Consider the following 21,140-nt stretch of genomic DNA (forward strand, 5'->3'; position numbering starts at 1 on the left):
AGAACGTTTTTTCGAGAAGTGAAGTCTTCTGACGGCGTGAACATGACGTCCGAAAAAGCGGCATGGTCGCACGAGATCGGCACAATAACAGAAGACATAGGTGGAATATCAGTCTCCGCGGCGACGACAACACGAGAAATAGAAGGCTTATTATAATCGTCGTCGGAGAGCGATGACAATTCTAGTTCGGCCCGGGCACAATCAACAACGGCATGATGTGTGGAAAGGAAGTCCCAGCCTAATATGACGTCGTGTGAGCAGTGTGGAAACACGATAAATTCAACCACGTACAGAACGCCCTGGATGATTAACCGAGCCGTGCACGTCATAGAAGGGTTCACGTGATGCGCTGTTGCCGTACGAAGGGAGAGACCAGAAAGCGGAATCGTAACTTTTCTTAACTTGCGACACAATGCTTCACTCAATACAGACACGGCAGCTCCGGTATCTATTAATGCTTGAACGGCGATACCTTCAATCAAGACAGTTATTTCATTATTCGGTAGAGAACGAGGCCTTGTAGAGTTCGACGGTGGCGCAGTTCTTGCCTCCGGAACTGCGATGGTCAGTTTTCCGTTTGGGCAGGTGGTGCACGCCGAAGCATTGGTGAAGGCGAACGTCGGCGCGGGGAAGGCGATCGGCGTGGGTTGAAGGCGCGGCGGCTCGGCGGAGAAGTGTCCGAAGCTGCATGGAACGGCAGCGTCTGTGGTGGTTCTGTGGGGGCGTAGCCGTAGGTGCCATCAATAATGCCTGAGTGAGGGACGCGCCGGCGACAGAACCGCTCAACATGGCCAGGCTGACGACAGTAATAACAGATAGGTCTGTTATCCGATGTACGCCAAGGGTTGTTGGGAAGCGTTGAAGGACGGCGGTAAATGGGAACATGCGAGCCTGCCGGTACGCGTGTTGCGTATAAGGCGTTCGTTTGGTGGGCAGGGTCGACGACGTTTGACGGCGCATGTACCTGCCTTCGCGCGACGTCAGCGTAAGTCAGGGGAGCGGACACAGGTGGTGGCTGGTACGTGGGGGGAAGTGCCTCGCAGACTTGCTCTTCGATGGTTTGGCGCAGTGACGAGGTCAGCCCATGCGTATTGCTGGGAAGCAAGGGGGCAAGGGACAACTGGCGTGCCACTTCCTCTCGGATAAATTGCTGGATTTGCGGGGTCAATACAGTCTGTTCTGGAGATATTGCACCAACGGTCAATGCTGGCGTGCTGGTCATGTCGAAAGTAGGCCGTCGCGTTGAAATGCGCTGTTTTCGCAACTCATCGAAACTTTGGCAGTGTTGGATGACTTCCGAAACTGTTTGCGGGTCTTTAGCCACCAGCATGTGGAAGGCATCGTCCTCGATGCCCTTCATAATGTGTTTTACCTTGGCGGTTTCCGACATGCCAGGATCAAAGCGACGGCAGAGGCCTACGACGTCCTCAATGTAGGACGTGAAACCCTCTCCCGACAGTTGGGCGCGATCCCGCAAGCGCTGTTCTGCACGGAGCTTGCGCACTGTCGGTCGGCCAAACACGTCCGCGAAGGTGGTCTTGAAAGTGGCCCAGTCGGTAAGCTCGGCTTCGTGGTTGTTGAGCCAGAGCTCTGCTACTCCTCTGAGGTAAAAGTGGACGCGGCCCAGTTTGTCGTTTTCGTCCCACCTGTTGTTGACGCTTACTCGTTCGAACGAAGAGAGCCAGTCCTCGACGTCCTGCTCATCGGTGCCGTTAAAGATGTCTGGATCTCGCTCTCTCGGGACGCCGGGACAGTGGACAGGTGGAGATGTAGGAGCCGTCTGCTGTGCAGCGTCGATGGACATTGTTGATGGCGAAGGTAGAGTTCGGTTGCGGAGTTCCAGGATGGAAAAAGGTACCCAGCACTCTCCACCACTTGTTAGTACGCCTTTAGTGGTGAGCAGAAGAGACGTTTACTTTGTGGAAAACGTAGCGGTAGAACCGACCAGCTGTCAAGCGGAGCGAGCGCGAGCAGCAACCACACTCTTCCTTCTCTTCTTCAGCTGGCGTTCCGGCCTGTGCCAAATATCAATGCTACAATATATATATATATATATATATATATATATATATATATATATATATATATATATATTGTCGTTGTCGCTGAACAGGCAAGATTCGGCCGAAACAATGCTATACGTAAGGCCACATGACCTTCTACTAACGAGGCTGCACATGAAAACCAAAAAAAAAAGCATAGTGGACCTGCAGCCTAAACACTCGTGTTTAGTTCTGCCTAATATTGGTATGCCAACGAATTCCAGTCAACGAAAACAAGCTGCGACACATGAAACGCGCGCACACATGTATACGTTGCGTATGTATGCCCGACTGCGTGTGAATAAGCTGACGCGTGCTAAGTTGTGTAAACAGCTTACGCATAAGAAGCTTTATTGGACGAGGCGAAAATATTCCACACAGGGGCTAGACGGTACAGGAGATATAAGGTTTGTTCCTTCGTCAATAGCATAGACAGTGGTATTCAGGGCGCCTTTAATGAGATTTCGCTAAAGTGTTTTCGTTTAATCTCCTATTCCATTAAATATTTCGGCGGCGCCCTGTCGATAAATCGAGAAATAGGTGCGACCCTTTGAAACTTTCAAGTATGAAGCAACAGTTCCGTGGCAGAAAGGATGAGAATAATATGTGGCGTTTTACGTCCCGAAAGTCACGTTACGATCATGAGAGACGCCGTATGTGGAGGGCCTTGGAAAATTTTGACCATATGGCGTTATTTGGCGTGCACTGCATCGCACAGTACACGGGCGATTTACCCTCCATCGAAATGCGACCGTCGTGGCCGGGATCAAACCCGCCACCTTCGGATATAAGCAGCCGAGCACCCTATCCACTGATCCACCGATGCAAACTCGTGACATAAGGGAACAATTGTTTAGAAAGCTATTATTCGCGAAATATTCGACCAAAGGGGGGGGGGGAGTGTTTATGTTTAGAAGAAGGAAAAGAAAAGTGAGCCCCGCAACTGTCTGCATCAGGGTGCGACACCTCAGCAGTAGCTCACAAGGGATGGGGGGTGAGGAGGGATTAAAAGGATAGGAATAAAGGTGTAGAGAGAGAGAAAGAGAGATGCGCTAAGCCAGCGAGCGAGGACATATCGAGGGGATAGGAGAGATAGGAAAGATGGAAACACGGTCACAGGAGTCCGAGCACGGGGCACCACTTGCGAGAGCTCTTGTCGGCGCCAGGAGATGGCGTAGTGCAGGTCCAGTCGGTCAGAGCTACACTGTCGTCGAAGGTCGTCGGCGTCAGGAGATGACGTAGGGCGAGCCCAGTCGGCCAGAGCTATACGCTGACGTTGGAGATCGCGAGGGCACAACCGGTCGGCACGGAATCCAGCGAGCGAGTCTTCTACCAAAGACAGTGCCCAATTTTATTAAGCATACTATTATGTAACAGCAATTAGGTAAGTAAGCGTGCAGCAACCAAAGCGAAAAATCGACATGCTTACAGAAAACGCGGAGGGACAAATTTCTGAGCAACCAAGATACGCATGCGCTCTCAATATCGAAACATGCGGTGTAAAATCGGTTGTTTAGCTTAATATCACCAAGTATTACGTCTAATAATAGCTGTTCCACAGTTTGGCACTTCCTGTACGACCAATGACTTTCAGTACTATATACTCAATCGCATCACAGTTCACTGACACACTGTCCGCGATACAATGAGCTCTAGAGCGCGTCGTAAACTGCCGGCGGTAAACTTCAGTTTGAAGCATCGAGTCACACTACGCAGATCTGCTAGGGGTAGACGAGAGAAGTATTGCCATGACTATATGTTAGTAATATATTGCGCAATTCTAGTTATTACGTCGGGAAACGAGCAGCAGCCGTGCTGAGCCACACTCGGAATGTAGAGATACTAAAGAGGACAAAACAAATCCTGCGCGCCCCGACGTCGCTACAAGCGCCTCAGTATGTCGACGGTGCCTATACCCACGGTTTACAAACGTGGGATGAGGCTCTTTCCTGAAGACGACGCCGGCAAGAGTGACGGCGGCTGTTGGAATATCCTCCAGTCTGTCTTGGAATGCACTAACCCAACCCGGCAACAACAACAGAAAAATTGCGCAATAGCTCAGTAAAAAAAAAAAGATAGAGAAAGAAAGCTAGACAAAGTCCAGCACTATATTTCAATGTCACGTGTGCTCATTTTTTTTTCTAGCAGTAAGGGACCACTCAGAAGCGTTCAAAAGTAAGTCAAACTGATATCCATGCCGCCAAAAGGCCGAAAGGTGAAAGACGTTAAATATGCAACACAACAGAAACGTTTTAGGCGCACAGTGGCAGTCGAACTGCGCACCGTTTTACGACGAAACGCTCAAAAGAAGGTGAAACGCGACAGCAAATAGAAAAAAGCTAAAACTAAATCAGAATTGTGTTGATGCGTTCCGTCGTGTCATACGAGTGGAACCACCAGTACACACAACGGTTTAAAAGCGCGAGTTCAGAGAAGACGACAAGGTCATAGCGACGTAAAGCTAAAAAAATATAAAAAATACAGATCTAGAAGGAAGTATTCGAGAAAAGTCTCTCGGGCAATCGAAATTGTACTCAGGACAAAGGGAACTCTGAACAGGCCCCTTCAGAAACCATTGTTTGACCTGTCAACAGGTATTTATACGCGTTGCAGAGAAACCTAGGTAAACTGATGATGAGAAGACAGGGGAAAAAAACGCTGGGGCAAATGGCAGTGGTAGAAGGACGGCCCTTTCACCAACGAGCTGAGAAGGAAAGAGAGGCGTAAGCAAAACAAAACTAAAGGTGGCGGGGGGGGGGGTGCAGTTAGTGCATGCCCGTCGTCCCATGTTTCTCTAGGCACCTACCGCACGCGATAACGCACGCTTAAGTGGAGAACAAAAATACATATAAATAAAATCGAGATCAAAGTAAGTCACTCGATCAAAGCGCAGCACCCCTTACACAGTTCTCAGCTTTAAGCTTCCGCGATAACCATGATTTATTCGAGCCAGTGTGAATCGCTTTCCGCACCGGCAACGCGGTTCGCACGCTTCGAGGGCCAACGCTCACGTTCCCTGACTGAGACGCTTCGTTCCGGGGCATCGGTGCTATGCGAGAAAGCGGAGGTGAAGAACGAGAAAGCGGCGCTCGGAAACAAACGGTTGTCAGTCGACAGGAAAGAAAATAAAAATAAAATAACGTTAACGAAAGGAGTTTGAGCGACGTGGAGCGCGCAGTTGAGCGCAAGGTGTTGACGCCTTGTTTACAGCCAAGTTAACGCGTGCTGGCGCTCTACACGAAGGATGCCGTTTTTTTTTGTTTGTCGCATTTCGAGAGGCCCGGCTCAGGCAGCCAATTTCATAAAGCAGCATTAATAGCGCATCGCGGCGCACGGCTACGTACGCGATAACGAAACTTCAATAAATAACAACGTCGTAGAGGGACAATGACTCGGCTTTGAAAGATAATACAGTTTGTTTTAGGCATTTCTTTTTCTGCCGCGAACTATGAAACCAATACTGATTAAATTGCGTAATATACAGAGAGTAACGCTATTATATTTAACAAACGCATAAATATGAAGCTATACAAACAGTTAAGCAGCCAATTAGTGTTTTTAGTGTGTCCGGGAAAAAGCATGACTTTACGTTCCCACTAACACTTATATAGCGAAATGGCAACCACACACGGCCGATTACTGAACCCTTCATTGTTTAAAGTTGGCGACCTGCAACTATTTGGGATTCAGCCCTCAGCTACGCAATTTGCAAGGTTTACGCTCACTAAATAACGCGCCTACCTGACAACCTTCTCAGTTAACTAACAAACGCTCAAGTGGGAAAAAGTTAAGAAAAAGTAAAGGACCGACAACTTTTCAAGACTAACTTCTTTAAATTATACAAGTCCACGAAAGTGACGAAGTGAGCACTCAGATACTCCTCTGGTTCGTTGAAGCAGTAATGTACGAAGGTAAGTACGGTAAAGACGGCTAGTTGTGGTGCTCGAAGAAAGAAAGAAAAAAAAATCGACTGAGCACACAACACGCGCTCGAGGCGCGAAACTTAATTTCACGGTCTGCCGAACTGAGCGTCGCTGAGGAAGGACTCTGGAGGACCAGCGGCATCATGAAAGCGCACACTCGCGTTGCTCCGTCGCCCGTCTTGAAAGATGCGCGATGAAGCCGAAGGTGAGTACAAAGCTGAGCAAAGCAAAGAAAGGCCTCTGCCACCGCGGAGCGGAAAGAGAGAAAAGAAACTTAATTCCAGTTGAGCGACTTTGCGACAACGACGGCGCACGACTTAACGCGCATCCGGCTGCCAGGGGAAACGCGAGCGAGCGGGCATAATAATGGGAGCTGGCGTTGAGGTGCGGCGCGATTCCATGGAAGGCAGGACAGTATACGACACCGCGAAACGAAAATCGCTAATAAAAAAAAAGAAAACCTGTTCGAGGGAATGTGTACACATGCGCACTGCATACGAAGCGCATCCAAATTTCTAAGGATAAAAAAAATGCCACTGCAAGTCGCCGTGTGACTGCACGTCTTTCGTATACAGGTACGTAACCCGCGCATGCGACTGCGAGTATGCATCTAGTGGTATATTCATCGTCTAAGCGCTTACGCTGTTTGGTAAGACATGGTATTTCCAACGCATACGAGTTGCGTACACACGTAGCTATACGAGCTATTAGGCGTGAAAGAGTCGCCTGCGCATTCCACACACACGCGCCGTGCCCTTGCAACACCACCTAGACTTTTTTAGGTTGTGTTGGCCCTTGAGGTAACTGTATATAGGCAAGCAGAGGTAGATGGGCTTAACTACTTATTGCCGTAATGCGTTGAATAATTCGTGGGATAATGCAGTGAGTGCACTCAAGGTTCTAGCCGTGCCCCACGGGCAAGTTTCAACATTCACTTGAGTTATACTGACGTTGGCGATTGCAGCGCCCAATGCGAGTGAGCGCTCGTCCTCACGATTTCTCTAGTACATCTAATCTCGACCGCATCAGCTGCTTGCTTAGCTATAAGTAAGCCCGAATCCTCAACATATTTAGTATCGCAACCAATTGCAGAATTCGCAGTCTTGTGTTTTCTCTTTCTGTTGTTTGTCTCACGCTGTTCGACCGGCTGAAACCGCCATTGTGTACGGCCAGAACAAGTACTGCCCATAAGGTGGCACTCGATGATAACATCGAGGCTCCCTAATTTGACTTAAATAAAGTTTGTGTATATGCAGCGTATATGCTTAGCATATACGCTGTAGACCCTGCAAATGCCTTCAGAGTTTAAAGCTGGCAAAATACATAACCAAAGATATTGGTTCCCGTTACCCTCTGTGTGCTATCACCGAGGCCCTGGATCAGGACGACATCTATTCGACAATACACGCATGGTGGAATTAGGCGAAAGCCTCGGTTTTCCTTCAAAAACTATGTACTCATTTCATCATGCTGCGTTAGAAAAAACAAAACAATTATTTTCGTAACAGAGCATCTAAGGATTGCGTGTCCAGGCCTTTCATTGGTTGGGTTTGCGTAAGCGCGCCGTTGGAGATTTACAACAGAGTTTGTCGTGTACGTAAGCGTATGTACACAACAGAACAGCGCTCAGACCATGTCGAGATCTGCACAGAGATATGTTGGAGGCAGCGTAGAGATATGTTGGAGGCAGCGTTTGTCTACACGCATTATTTTCACAAAAGAAAAAAAAAATAGTGAAGGCGAGGACCGTGAAGCTAACCCGCAGTACCATGGTTATCAACGACGCACGGGCAGTGGGGACCACTAGAGACCATTGCGCAAAGCAAAACGTCTGGGTACCCCATTCTAAAGCCGTCACATATATATACTCCCTGTAACATCCTTTTATGACATGATAATAAACTGACTGATTGATTATATATGACAGATTGTGAACAAGGGATTCATTTGTTTTGTTTGACATTGGCCAGTGACCTGTTTTTCAACGAAGACGTCATGAATGTCGACCACTAATTATACAAGATGGCGCGCACCGTGTCATGCACGTACTTACACTTGGCTCTTGTTCTAGACTCCTGTGGTGCTCCTCGCTTCGCCTCAAAGACCTCTTGGCGATGCGTTTATGCCGTAGATGATAATGGTCCCCAAACACCTGCAAAATACAAGACAAGAAAGTACTATGAGACTGGAGGAAGTATGCACAGTTTTGATGCTCTAAATACTACTCATGGTGGTAAAAGAAAAATCAATCACAAATCGATCTGCGAGCCCGATTTCCAATGATACCTCATAACAAGCGCGCATTAAAACGTTATATGTCGTTAATGATGACTGAAATCTGGTGAAACTCAATAATGTAGTGCCATGCTTGACTGGTTCCTGTAGGAGTATAAGAAAAACAAGTAATGCAGCTCATGAAGTTCCTTGAATCCCACGGACAGGACAACATAGGCTAGACGGTCACGAAGGGCTGGAGGCATAAGCCCAACTGTTTGTTTTGTATGAGCGCATGTTTCTTGAAGGGATACGCTCGCACATATATGAACCTCTACACACATATCAAACAAGCAGCATGAGCTTCGACGCCGCAAGTATTGACAAGGTAAGCATTGTCTATGAAAGTAGCAGAGAAATTTTAAAGCGATGGCGTTAAGGAGCTCGAGTCGCCGAAAAAACCGCCATCGGCGTCGGCCCCATTGATTGTGAGCGAAAAATCGTCTGTGCGTCTGTGACCGAAAAATCAAGTTACCGAGATAGCCACGGGAGGCCGCTACTTGTAACGCGTGCTCGCGCGATCACACTGAAAAAGCCGCGCATTCGTGAAAAAAAAAAGTGTTCAAGGGAACGAGGCGTGGTAGTTTCTTTGCGCTGCCACCCCTGCCTGCTTAGCTTCCAGCGCTTACGTCGGGACGAGCATGCAACAAACCTTTGTAATTACACTCGCACTGGACAGATTCTTAAACCTTTGCGGCGTTAAATTCGTGAGGCAATAAGCTCTTCTAGTGAATTCAGTCACTTGAAAAAGTGTTTCAGGGCCACTTTAACGCATTTTGTTCGACAGGTGTCGCAACGAAAACGAGCCCATTCGGCTATAATAGCGCGCGCTGGTCCAATTTACTGTTTGCGTGCTTGTGTGCGTGCGTGTGTATGTAACAAAACATATGAATAAGTATTCGCTTAGCGGCTGAAGGGTGCACTAGGGGCCGGATTTCACTATCACGTTCAACTCTTAAAGGCGAAGTTTAAGGGTGCCCCAATTTTTTTTTCACACACTTTACCGTTGCCCTATTTGGAACGTGAAGTTCCAACACGATCAATTTTTTTTTCGGGGGCAACATGCACTTTGTTTATACACGTTAGGGCATGATAACGAAAATATCAAAACGAATACAAAATTTAGTAAATATTGCAAGAAATAGAGCATTAATGTACGGGGTATAACCAAACCACGTATAAACTATAAACAGTTCTTTCCACAGAAGCATACAGAGCGCAGCCGCTTTTCACTTAGCCCTGTGCTTACGTTGCCGGGGCTACAGAGGAAGAGAAGGCGCGTGTGCCTGAGCACGGGGCCGTGCATCGTAAATCAGTGGTCGCAAACAGAACGTTTCCGACCATTCGTCTCCTGCAGATGCCTCTGAGGACGGAAGGAAGGAAAGGTTCCAAAACGCCAGCCCGTCGTGCAAACGCATACGAGCTGCACACACACAGTCCGGATTGAAAAGGACGATGAAAGAAAGGAGCCGGAGAGATTGGGCGTGAAACTTTCCAAACTCCTCGAAAAAAAAAAAAGAACGGGAGCAAAAAAAAAAAGCAAGCAATCCCCCCAGCGACACGTTAGAGGCCCTGCTTTTCTTCAGATATCGCCTCGCCCGGTAAAGCCACTTCTAAGGCGCTTTATAACACCAACATAACTGGCTCTATAAGCGGAAACCATCGGAACCACTTTGCATTTGAATGAAGGTGGTCGTAGAAATGCAGATACTTCGGCCAAGGAGGAAAAGAACGCGCGAAGGGAAGCAGAACAAGCAGCCTATATATAAAAAGAGAGTTTAAAACGGGGAAATTATAAAGAAGGCCTGGCAAGGAGAGATGAAAGGCTGCAAGGCTTCAGTCAACTGCAGGTGCTGCTATGGGCGCTTTCAAGAAAAAGCTCCGCAGGCGGAGCACGCATCTATTTGTAGGCGGCTTCACAAGCTTGCGTGTGTACTGCGTGTGTGTCAATAATTTTACACGCGACCGCGCGCCGATAATTATTTGGGAAGATACTTTATTTGCGTTTGCTTGACCCGCAGTCTAGCACGTGATGCTTCCGCAATAAACGATGACCGGCCAGGGGCTAAAGAGGCCGTATTGAGCTTCTAATAATGCTTGTGACAGCAAGACCTCGATAGATATCTTTCAGTCAGGACATGGAAATAAAAAGCGTAAGAAAATGCGACATCATCAACATGATACTAAGAAAGTACAGTTAAAAAGTAAGCATAAGAGATACCCTTAGTAAAATAATTTGTCTCTTTTCATGTATCCACTGTTGAGACATTCGCAAGTCAGAATAAACTTCATCCCGAATGTCAAGCTTGTAAAGTGTGACCGACATTGCCGAAAAGAAATCACAGATTCAGATAAAGGTAATGTTTCATTACTTTCTTCGTCTTACAAAAATTAGTCAAACGTGTGCGTCATGACTCGCGGGTACGACTATCACTTACGCAATGTCCACGTTACGCGATTTTGTCTTTAGCGATAAGTTTTGACATTTTGCATCTTCGTATTTTTTTTTCAGCGTGTTATCGGCTACATTTTTCGCCACTACGAGTAAACGATATCTATAATGAGGTTTTACCGTAGCGACGTATCTGCGCACCGAATCTGAAAGCAGGGACAGTGACAACTCTAAAGACGTTTCTCGAGTCGAGGATACATACACAGTTTCACATAGATACGCAGAATCGATCCGAAGCCGTAGCCAGCTCATCTCGTCACCGCGAAAACTGCGCGAGCAGAGGATAACGGACCGATAAAACGACTGCCGAACAGTTGGTATATCTTCATAGTAGACCCACAAAAATAAAAACGATCCCCGGGGACTGCAACTCCGCGGACCACAGTCCGAAAAGGGCGAAGAGAAAATCCACTTTTAACGGCGGCAATCCTGACCGGCCATATTTCTTCGACAGTTCGAGAGTCACGGACGTCAGCACGGATAAATCTCCTGGTACCCCCCCCCCCCAAAGAAGGGGGCAGCAGGGCTCTAGGATATATCCCCTCCGGGTGTGTGTGTGTGGGGGGGGGGGGGCGGATATCCAGTAACTCGACAGCCCATTCAGGAACAGGCGTAAAAACAAAAGACTTCCGCTCACTGGAAAGGAGGATGGTGGGCGAAAGACAGAAGGCGAGAGTACCGTGGTGGTGGGCGCGCGCGAACGAAACAGTATCGAGAAAAAGACGGAAGCAAAAACCGGGTCAAGAATCAATCCTATCAGCCGGGACAGGCGAAGGCGCACGGGTCTTATCGCAGCCGTACACAGCTAAAGGGACGAGCGAAAGTCGATCGGCTGCGCTGCAGCGCCAGCCGCGCCCGTGCACATGGAGGTCGCGCGACCGGACGCTGTCCATCCATTGCGGAGAGTTCCTTCAATTTCCGGATATCTGGACAAACGCCGACACCGAGCCTATATGCCACCAGGCGCGCAGCTGGCCCCGATTTCACCGCCACCTCGTCGACGTCGCCAGCAGCTCGTTCGGATTACCCTTCAACCCTTACCTCTCCTTCCAATACCAGTCTTTTCTTCTTTTTGCTGGCGAGATTGCCTATCTCGTATAGGCCTGCCTGCGTTTTCGGGACGTGCTGCAATGTCTTACCGAGATTCAGCGGGTATATACGGGAGCGCGGTATAAGCAAAAGAAACAATCGTGCGCCGCATTTTCACGCGACTATAGTATGCTTAAGGATAAAGCTATCGGTCGGCGACAGCGAATGTTATGTAACTGCAGTGCCGCCGTTCGAAAGACCGCGAAGTACGACTCGTGCATTGATGCGATGAAAAGGTAAAGAAAGGAGGAGGTTGCAGGCTGCTCCGTTAACCCTGTAATCCCACGAACAGTTATGCTTTCAGAAAAAAAATTCAAAAAAAAACACTGACTGTTCTTAATCTTCTTGTACAGTTCATTTAAAAATGAATGAAATTTCGTTAGAGGCTTAACTTTTAGTAATAATTAGAAATAATTGCTATCGTATAATATGTAAGTCACTGTACCTACTTCACAGCATGTCAAATATGCAATAGCTTCTAGTAGCTTAGTTAAGGTATTATATTCAATGTATCAATTATGATATAGTGGGCGTTAAAGGGTTAAAAAAATAACCACTGGAAAGCTGCCACTTAGAAGTAATTAAAGTAGATTAAAAAGATACGCATTCATATTGAGACGAAGGGCGGTGTACACTTGTCCGCGTTCGACTAGGCCGAGCTCGACTATAGGGTAGCTAAAAGGAAGTAAAACAAAGTTTGATACCAATGACCAACCTTGCGCCCTTGAGCATCAAAATCGCTCCGTACGTGGGTAGATTACATATCGGCAAACGGCTTATACTTATTGGGGTGTCCTGTAGAACTTTTGTTCCACCAGAAGACTGAGATTAGAACAGCCACCCCTCCACAAATGGACTGAACGGACACGTTTTAATTGCGTCTAAAATGCAGGAACATTTGCAGCTATTTTACACGCTGCTTCTCATTGTTTGTAGTATCCTTGACGCGGCTGTCAGAGATGACGCGTAATAGTTACATTATATATGTCTCATATTATCTACTTTCCTCCTCATAAACTCTATCAAGCAGGCTCATTCACTTTTGAAAGCGGTGTCCGCAGCCTTTCACGGGCTGCTTCGTATATAGTAAGACTTGTCGCAATCTGTCTTCATCACACGGGCTTATCTATAGCTGCGCCTGCCAGCAAGCAACACTCGCCACAAAATGAAATAATCATGCACCTCCGACGCTAACAGTCAAGGAAGTCGCGCTCAAACGATATGCAGGCGAGTCACCCCTGGTCTCAACTTTCCTCATCTTTCACATTGCATTTCGATCACCGCCTTTGACTCCTTACATATTACTGCGGCACGACGACGTGTATACACTCATAGTGCGGCTTCATTGGGAGCATCACAGCTGCGCGTCCGGCTCGAGAGGATGCTTCTCCGAGAAATTAGTGCACACGCTCCCGCATAGGAGACTGAAGACGCGCACGTCGTAGCAGCCACGATAGACTGAAGCTGTTCCTGCTTTTACATCACGCTGTTTAGCGTTATGCAGTCTGCTCTTGAACGCATATGACTCATAAGGGACTTGTTACGCGCCTATGTAGTGGCAAATATCATGCAGTCAGTCAACAAACTTTATTAAAGACCTATGGAACAGCAATGCGTATACAGTGCGACCGGAATACCATGCATGGCCCCGTTCGCGCGCCCTTTGCCAGAGTCGTATGAATGCCATGCAAAAAATAATAAAAAAACTAAGTAGCGCTGACAGAGCACACAAAGACGACTCCGGGCCAAAGCGATAACGAAGGCAATAAAAGCACAAAATAAAGCAGTGACAGGGAAACGTGAACACGCATTTTCTCTCAACTCTATGACATGACAACTTGGAGGCCTGTACGGAAATATCCGATTTCAAAGGTTTCACGACACTTGCTCGTTCGCTCAGTCTCAGGAGTCGCAAATAGAACTCCGAAGTTCAGGCAAGCAAGCAAGCAAGCAAGCAAGCAAGCAAACATACGCTCCAACCTTAAACTTGTTTACTCCAATTTCAATCGAGCCAGTTCTTTCATAGAACTGAGGGTGAACTACAAAAGAAACGGCACGAGCGATCTCATACGGTATACACGTCAAACTACGCGGAATACGTCGTTGGACACAAGCAGTGCAGCCGCGCCCGCGTGTCACGCAGCGCATTTATGTGTATGCGTCTGGATGCGTTTTAAAAAGCGCGCAGTGCATGTTTGGCGTGTCGTATCCACTTGTCGGATGCCGTTACACGTTTGACGGCCCGAAAGAAGCGAGCACGGTTGAAAGGAGAGAAGCGCTCGATAGGCGAGCGGTAGAACGCAAGACGCCTACAAAAAAAAACAAATATACGCAGACGTATAGGAGTTGTGTACACAATCCGGCTGGTAGACTACTTCGGACAGGGGTATATAGGCGGATCGAACAGTGCCAGTGTATGTAGTAGAACATAACTTCAGGAGAAAGTGGCACGGACTCGCACGAACGTCCTGACAAGAGGCAAAGCTTCTTTTCTTTTATCGTTCTTCTTGACTTTCGATCTCGTATGAAACCGAGCAAGAAGATGCTTTCCGTCAGGAAGCTGAACAGTGTCACTCTGACGCTCGTGCGATTAGACGAATCAAAGTGGCTTCTTGAGAGGTGTGTATATGTTTACAGTATACACCACTCTCAGCGGCGATACTTAAGATGGCCTAGTAGGAAAACAAGGTTAAAAAAAGAAAAGAAAGGGAGATAGCGGAGCAGAGTTCAGATAGTAGACCACCGGCCAACAAACGAAGGTCAGGAAAGAAATACGGACACGTGCGATATTGCTACGAAAAAAAAAAAACGTTCTGCAGGCGACCCTAATGCTTTAATTGGGCGTCTGGTAGTGACACCCGCATCTTGCTGATCGTGTGCCCTGCTGTTTTCGTTGGGTGAACCGTGTTTTATGCGATGGCGAAGCAGATCTCAGAGGCCACATGAAAGTAAGCTCGTGGTTTAGATTTGCACCGCCAGGTGCTGCAACAATGCTGCTGCTCGCTGTCTTTCTGTGAGCTCACTCAATTCATTTCCTTAATGATTCTGACAGGAAAAGGCGTTAAGGTTAAATAGTTTGATGCTCCGATATCACGTGCATAATATACCTCAACTTGAACGAGAACCATCGACTTCGTAAATCCTTTTTAAAACACAATTTTTGCATGCTCTGAAAGCCGGAACTAAGTGCTCGACCGGAAGTTCTCGGCAGGGAAACAAGCTCGTTGCTCGTGGCGCTATTAATATCATTCACGAACTTCGCAATTTCAGCCTATGCACATCAATCAAACAAGACCCGTACGAGCACTGCAGGGTATACACATACCTCACTCACACATATGCCTAGGAAAGAACGAGATCGCGGACTTCCTGGTCAGTCAATGTTAACAAGTAACGGAAAAGTATCGGGTTACCCCCATGTGCCCACAAAAGCGTTTGTTTCCCAGATGTAGGGCGCGGTGTTCAAATCAGTTTCCTACTCGCAGGGTTTCAGACAATCCAAACTATAGGCCAACGTTCATTTCAATAATAATAATAACAACAACAACAACAACAACAACAACAACAACAACAACAACAACAACAACAACAACAACAACAACAACAATAATAATAATAATAATAATAATAATAATAATAATAATAATAATAATAATAATAATAATAATAATAATAGCGTCTTTCAGGAGAAGTCTGCCTATACGGAAGCAACCGTATATATACTATAGCTCGACTGACGAGGAAGGCAAAAGAGCGGGTTAGCGCGTAATCACGCAGCTCGGACTATAAACGACCACGTAAGGGCGCGTACAGGCGGGCGGAAAACGTACCCGACGGAGGTCCGTAAATCATGACAAATGAGCGGCCACCCCAACCTTCGGCATCGTTTCTTGTAGAAGCACACGCTCGCTCTTACATGGACATGTACGGCTCCGCGTGCACTTTTGCCGATCGCGCAACCCAAACCTGCCGTGCGTGCGGTGGGTACAGACAGCTACGCTATCCGTCTTTATGGACAAAAGTTTAACGCGAATATTTAAAAAAAATATATATTCCAGAGAACCACGCCCAAACCGACCGAAAATGTAAATCGCGACGCCGAAGCAAAAAGGTCACGGCTTCACGGCCATCGCTCATCCTCGGAACGTATATCGCAACGCAAACGCAGGTGCGCGCTTAGGTATTCAAGAGTCGGCGCCTTTTATCATCGCGTCTACAACATAGGCACGCCGTCGGCACCGCTGTATTACTCGAGCCGAGAACGCTGGTAGCTTTTAAGACTTCCTTGTGGCATCCTGCCATCTCGCAACGAGCACAGACGTCAGTTCCACCTGTCTGAGAATGCAGAATCATCGGAGCTGCATGCGCCGCCGGTAAAGTGATTCGCTCGTATACGGGAACGTCAACGCGCATAAACAAGAGAGGCACGAAAAATCTTCCGAACCTGCGATGACACACAGGTCATAAAGTTGGCTCGGGAATACCCGCGTGTGCACTATACCGCACGCTCTTACGAAATATACTTTCGAGCGACTATATTAGCGCAAGATAATCGCACAGATGGGAAACGACTGCGTGCCTCGCGCGTGACACTGCCGCTGAAAACAGGGTGCTCGGATGCCTGACTGCATGCATGCATAAACAATGTCATAAAGAGCGGCGTCTCCGAGTTTCGACCGAGCAAGACGCGCCGCGGAAAATTAACAGGCTGCTTGCTTTGCCCGCTATAAGAAAACGATTTCCTACTGAAATTGGCGACTATGTAGCGTACAACGATGGGGTAAGCACCGTAAGAAAAGCAGGAAAGTTTTGGAGGAAATAGAAAGCTTCGCAACGACACTGCAGCCCACTATAGCTTTTACTATACGACTATCCCGGCCGTCTACACTGCTTTCAGTTGCGCCACCGATTTCGTGATGCTAAAAGCCCTTTCGGAGGGAAAATGAGGGCCGCAACAAAAAAAAAATAAGGACAAAAATATTCAACACAGATAGAAACCACTGTCGCTGTGTAAACTCATTCCCCCAGACCATCAGCGGAAGCCACGCCATTTCGTCAATGCAATCAAGCGGGCCTCTATACGGGAGCAAGGGAAGCCAGTGAAGTGGACGGCAGCTTTTATCGGCCTTCAAGATGGACGGTCAACGTGGTTTATCCAACCCTCCCCCCCCTTTTTTTTCCTCTTTGTTTCCTACCTTGTTGGAGAAAAAGCGCGAATAAGGGGCTAAAGGGTTTACTGTATAGATAGATGGCCCTGCCACGGTTGTTCCTTTATGTCTTTTTTTTTAACGCCACGTCTCAAGAGTAAACCCTTTATTACCAGAACGCAGAATTGTTTTGCGTGGGCAATACGAAGTCCAGACAGTGGTACAAAAACTCTGAAGACAATGTGACCAATTCCTCTCTAGAACAAGCTATATAGTATACGCAGTAAAATAGATCAAAAGAAACGAGATAAATCACTCGATAATTAGGAAGCATGAATTTCACCTAAAGCCCACAAGGTGGCTTTCTATGTAAATATGAAGAAACCGTAAACGCCACAGCACACTTAATGATCGCAATGTCATGCCAAACGGACATCTCTCCCTCTCTCTCTCTCTGAACACACACACACACACACACACACACACACACACACACACGCACACGCACACGCACGCACACACGCACGCACGCACACACGCACGCACACACACACGCACGCACGCACACACGCACTGCCTTCAGTTTACATGGTCCGACCTTTGTTCACGCGACTGCATGTATTGGAACGCGTTACCTCCGCGACGCATGCGCACATGGCGACGCAACGAAAAGGCACATCGCACGGCAAGCTAAGACACCCCGCACCAGACTCCTCAGTTTCATTCGGTGCTTCTAGATATCTTAGCGCAACGTTAAAAAAATTGCCCGCAGCTTCCCTCGGGGGAACACTGAGGAGGATGCGGAGCATATAATTGGTTAACGGGGTGTTAAAGTGCGACTTACTTGGGTCGATGGCTAAATTGGTTAACGTGGTTGTGAAATGGGGCGTTAAATTGCGACTTGGGTCGATGGCTAAATTGGTTAACGTGGTTGTAGGAGGGGGTGTTAAATGAGTGAACACGTACACACGTATGCGAAAGGGCGGCGCTGGTCGAAGGGACGTCGATCATTGTGTTTGTGGATTCGTTGGAATTCATTTCACCGCGACCTTGGACGTCGACGCGCCGTACAAACCAACCGACGAGCGGCAACTGAGCGAGCGAGCGCCGACCTTGAGTATATATACAGCACGACGGCGCATGCACTGTCAGCTGTCGAATGTTCGAGAAGGGGGAGAAGCGCAACGGCGCATGCGCGCGCGTCAGCTGCCGATGTTCTCGAAGCGCGACGGCGCATGCGCGCGCGTCAGCTGCCGATGTTCTCGAAGCGTGACGGCGCATGCGCGCTACATTATACAGCTAGCGAATGTTCGTGAAGAGGAGAAGCGCACGCGGTGTGTAGAGGAGGAAGGGTGCACAGATGGTGGAGGAGTGAAGCGCGCGCGGTGTGTAGAGGAGGAAGGGATGCACAGATGGTGGAAGAAGGAGGAGGAAGCTTGCGGACGGCGCCGCACTACAAGCCTCGAGTATTAGATGCTCCGCATCTAAAAATGAGGCAGCTGGAGCAGGTCAGAGATAAGAGGTACATTCGGCTCATCAGGCGAAACTGTCGTCGCCGTATCAAGCGGTCTCGTCAAAAAAAAAAGAAAAAAAAAGAAAACGTGGCGCCCATGCCCGGAGAGCTGGCAACGCGGGAGAAAATTAGGTACGCCGAACAATATGGAAACGACAGAACCACGCGCGCCGAGCTCTAGCCCCGCAGAAACGTGCCGCCACGGAGAGGAATCATTAACCGCTCCGAGGCTGGAAACGTTTACGACGTTCCTGCGCGGCTTACGTAAGCGAGAGGCAATTTTAAGTTAGCTGACGCGCACCTTAACTACTTTTTAATGGCGCTCCCCCTTAGAGAAAAAAGCCAGGTAGCGTATATATACCTGGCTCACAAGTTGTACACGCGCACGCGAGATAAGGACGGTGGGAACGCGTAAAAACAAGAACGCCACCCCCCGTAATTTGCACGAAATATGAGCTTCGTTTACGCGGTTTCAGCCACCGTATAAAACGGAAGATCGCAGGGCATCTCGAGAGATGATAAGCGGGGATGTCTCCACATACAGATGCCAGTGTATAGCGGCTAGATATACGTGAAAATACATTTCATGAAGATAAAACATATTAAAGAATAGTTTAAAAAAACAAGTATAAGAGGCATTCCTTCGGGCCTTATGAACAGTATAAATTTGAGAGGGCTTCGTTTTAGAGAACGCTGGCACTTTCCACTTAAGCACGTCGAAATTAAAAATACAAAAGGAACAACGCACGTTTTCTACAATGATATCACACGCACACAAGATGTGCCATTAAAAAGAAACAATATTAGGAGAGACGCGCACAGGCGCGGTAAATTTAATATATATTACACTTGTGATAAGAGCCAATGCAAGAACCACTCAAGTTTGAGTACGGTTCAGCTTTAAAAGGTAGAAATGAAAAGGGAAAAAAAACGGGAAAGGCCGAAACAGAAGTAATTCCACCACTTGCAAACAAGCCGCCCAGTCTCGCTTCTACAGAAAAGGTTCCCCTATACTTCCGCAGAATGCGCTTATAAAGAGATCCATTTCAGCGTCGCCGGAGCACACGACAACGCGCACAGCGCGCCACATGTAAACAACACGCTGGGTCGTTTTCTTGACCGGAATGCTAGAATATACAAAAAAGAACGAATGATATAGAAACAAAAGAACAAAACAAGTTCACGCACCATCAATCTTCTCGCAGAAGAAGCGGGATCGTATACGTACACAGCGTATTAAGGGAAACGGTTGCATCCGAGTCTCATCAGCAAGCGACGTAACAAAAAGCAATCTCTTCGTAAAAGAAAAGCAAAAAAATAAAGCTGAAAAAGACAAGGGGCGCGGTTCGCTTGCGAAGGTCATTGTTTGAGCAGGCATGTATTTATATAAAACTAAGACTCCCTTGGTTAGTCTTTTCCACATACACACGTTTTTAAATATTTATCGCTGTTTTACTTTCTTGCGTTGTCTAAGCGAGCAATTTTCCTTACGGCGGCAATTAAGTTGGAGTAAGAGACAATTTATTGGGCTCAATTTTATTTCTCTCTATTTCGGCTGCGTTTTCATTTTCCCGTCTGCAGGAAAGCTTATCTGAAAATTAGATTTTTTTTTCTACTTCTCTTTAGGATGCCGTATGCCCATTTATACTCTTTTCTACAGTTCGCTCGTTGTATCCTTCAGTTGGTGTATATACGTAGCCGTTTCTTATCGCGGCTACAGTCTAGCACATTTTTCACACACCCCGTTAAACGAGACTCACGCATCAAAGAGAGAGAGAGAGAGAGAGAGAGAGAGAGAGAAAGCAACCTCGCCCTTCGTGTCCTAAGGCGTGAAGCGAAATCTCGAGTAATCTCTCCATTTTCTTCCTCCACCTCTTCTCTCGCCCACCGCCCGTTTTGGAGCAATTCATTCTCGCAGAGGCGCCTCTCGCTACGGCAGCGAATAAATCATTCCGCGTAATTTCGTTTCACCGCGCGCAGTTCGGGAAATCCTTTTCCAGCTCTAAAACCCCAACGAGTACTTAACACGACGCAGAGAGACACAAGAGACCGTTTCTTTAACGGTGAAGTAATTAAGAAACTACAAGTGCTCGACACGTTATCTTTGTCGTCGCGACACCGCGAAAACGGAGGTATTAAACGCGAGCTAAACGCCAAGTAACTGCGCTATACTTGCTGACATGTAGGTATGGGGTCAGTGTTGCTGCATAACGAGACTCTCAGACGCCAACATGCTTTAACGCTTTCTAATAGGCACACAAAGTAACAAATATATATATATATATACAGACAATAATGCCAAAGAAAATATAGGAAAAATTATTATACCGAAACTGAAGGCAACGGTCTAATAATTTCCCCTGTACTTTCCTTAACATTATTGTCTGTTGCATTTCATTATATATATATATATATATATATATATATATATATATATATATATATATATATATATATATATATATATATATATTATCAACAGTCACGACGCGTCTGCACCCTCGCTAGTTCATTTGAGTTATTGCGTCATGACAGAGAGACCAAACCCTTAAGAGGCTGGAAAATGCGCCGGAAAACATGAGTGTGCCCTGAAAAATTGTTTGCATTTTTTTAAACGCTATTTTCAGCTCCTTTACTGACCCCGGTTCGTCGCGACGTTGCACAAGCTTCTTGTCACATGCTCGCGCCAGATATTGATTG

The 21,140-nt window shown here is 47.3% G+C and overlaps 1 protein-coding gene across 3 annotated transcripts in view; it reads right to left on the reverse strand.

Annotated features, from left to right (window-relative positions):
• LOC119159553 (proprotein convertase subtilisin/kexin type 4-like) overlaps positions 1-21,140 on the reverse strand; it is a 247,366-nt gene that overhangs the window by 95,730 nt on the left and 130,496 nt on the right. For all 3 annotated transcript variants that reach the window (XM_037412354.2, XM_075891583.1, XM_075891582.1), the window contains exon 2: positions 8,019-8,117. In XM_037412354.2, coding sequence (XP_037268251.2) covers positions 8,019-8,117 — 99 coding nt within the window. The remainder of the gene's footprint in view (positions 1-8,018; positions 8,118-21,140) is intronic.

Source organism: Rhipicephalus microplus, chromosome 1 (assembly GCF_043290135.1).
Source record: "Rhipicephalus microplus isolate Deutch F79 chromosome 1, USDA_Rmic, whole genome shotgun sequence".
NCBI lineage: Eukaryota > Metazoa > Arthropoda > Arachnida > Ixodida > Ixodidae > Rhipicephalus > Rhipicephalus microplus.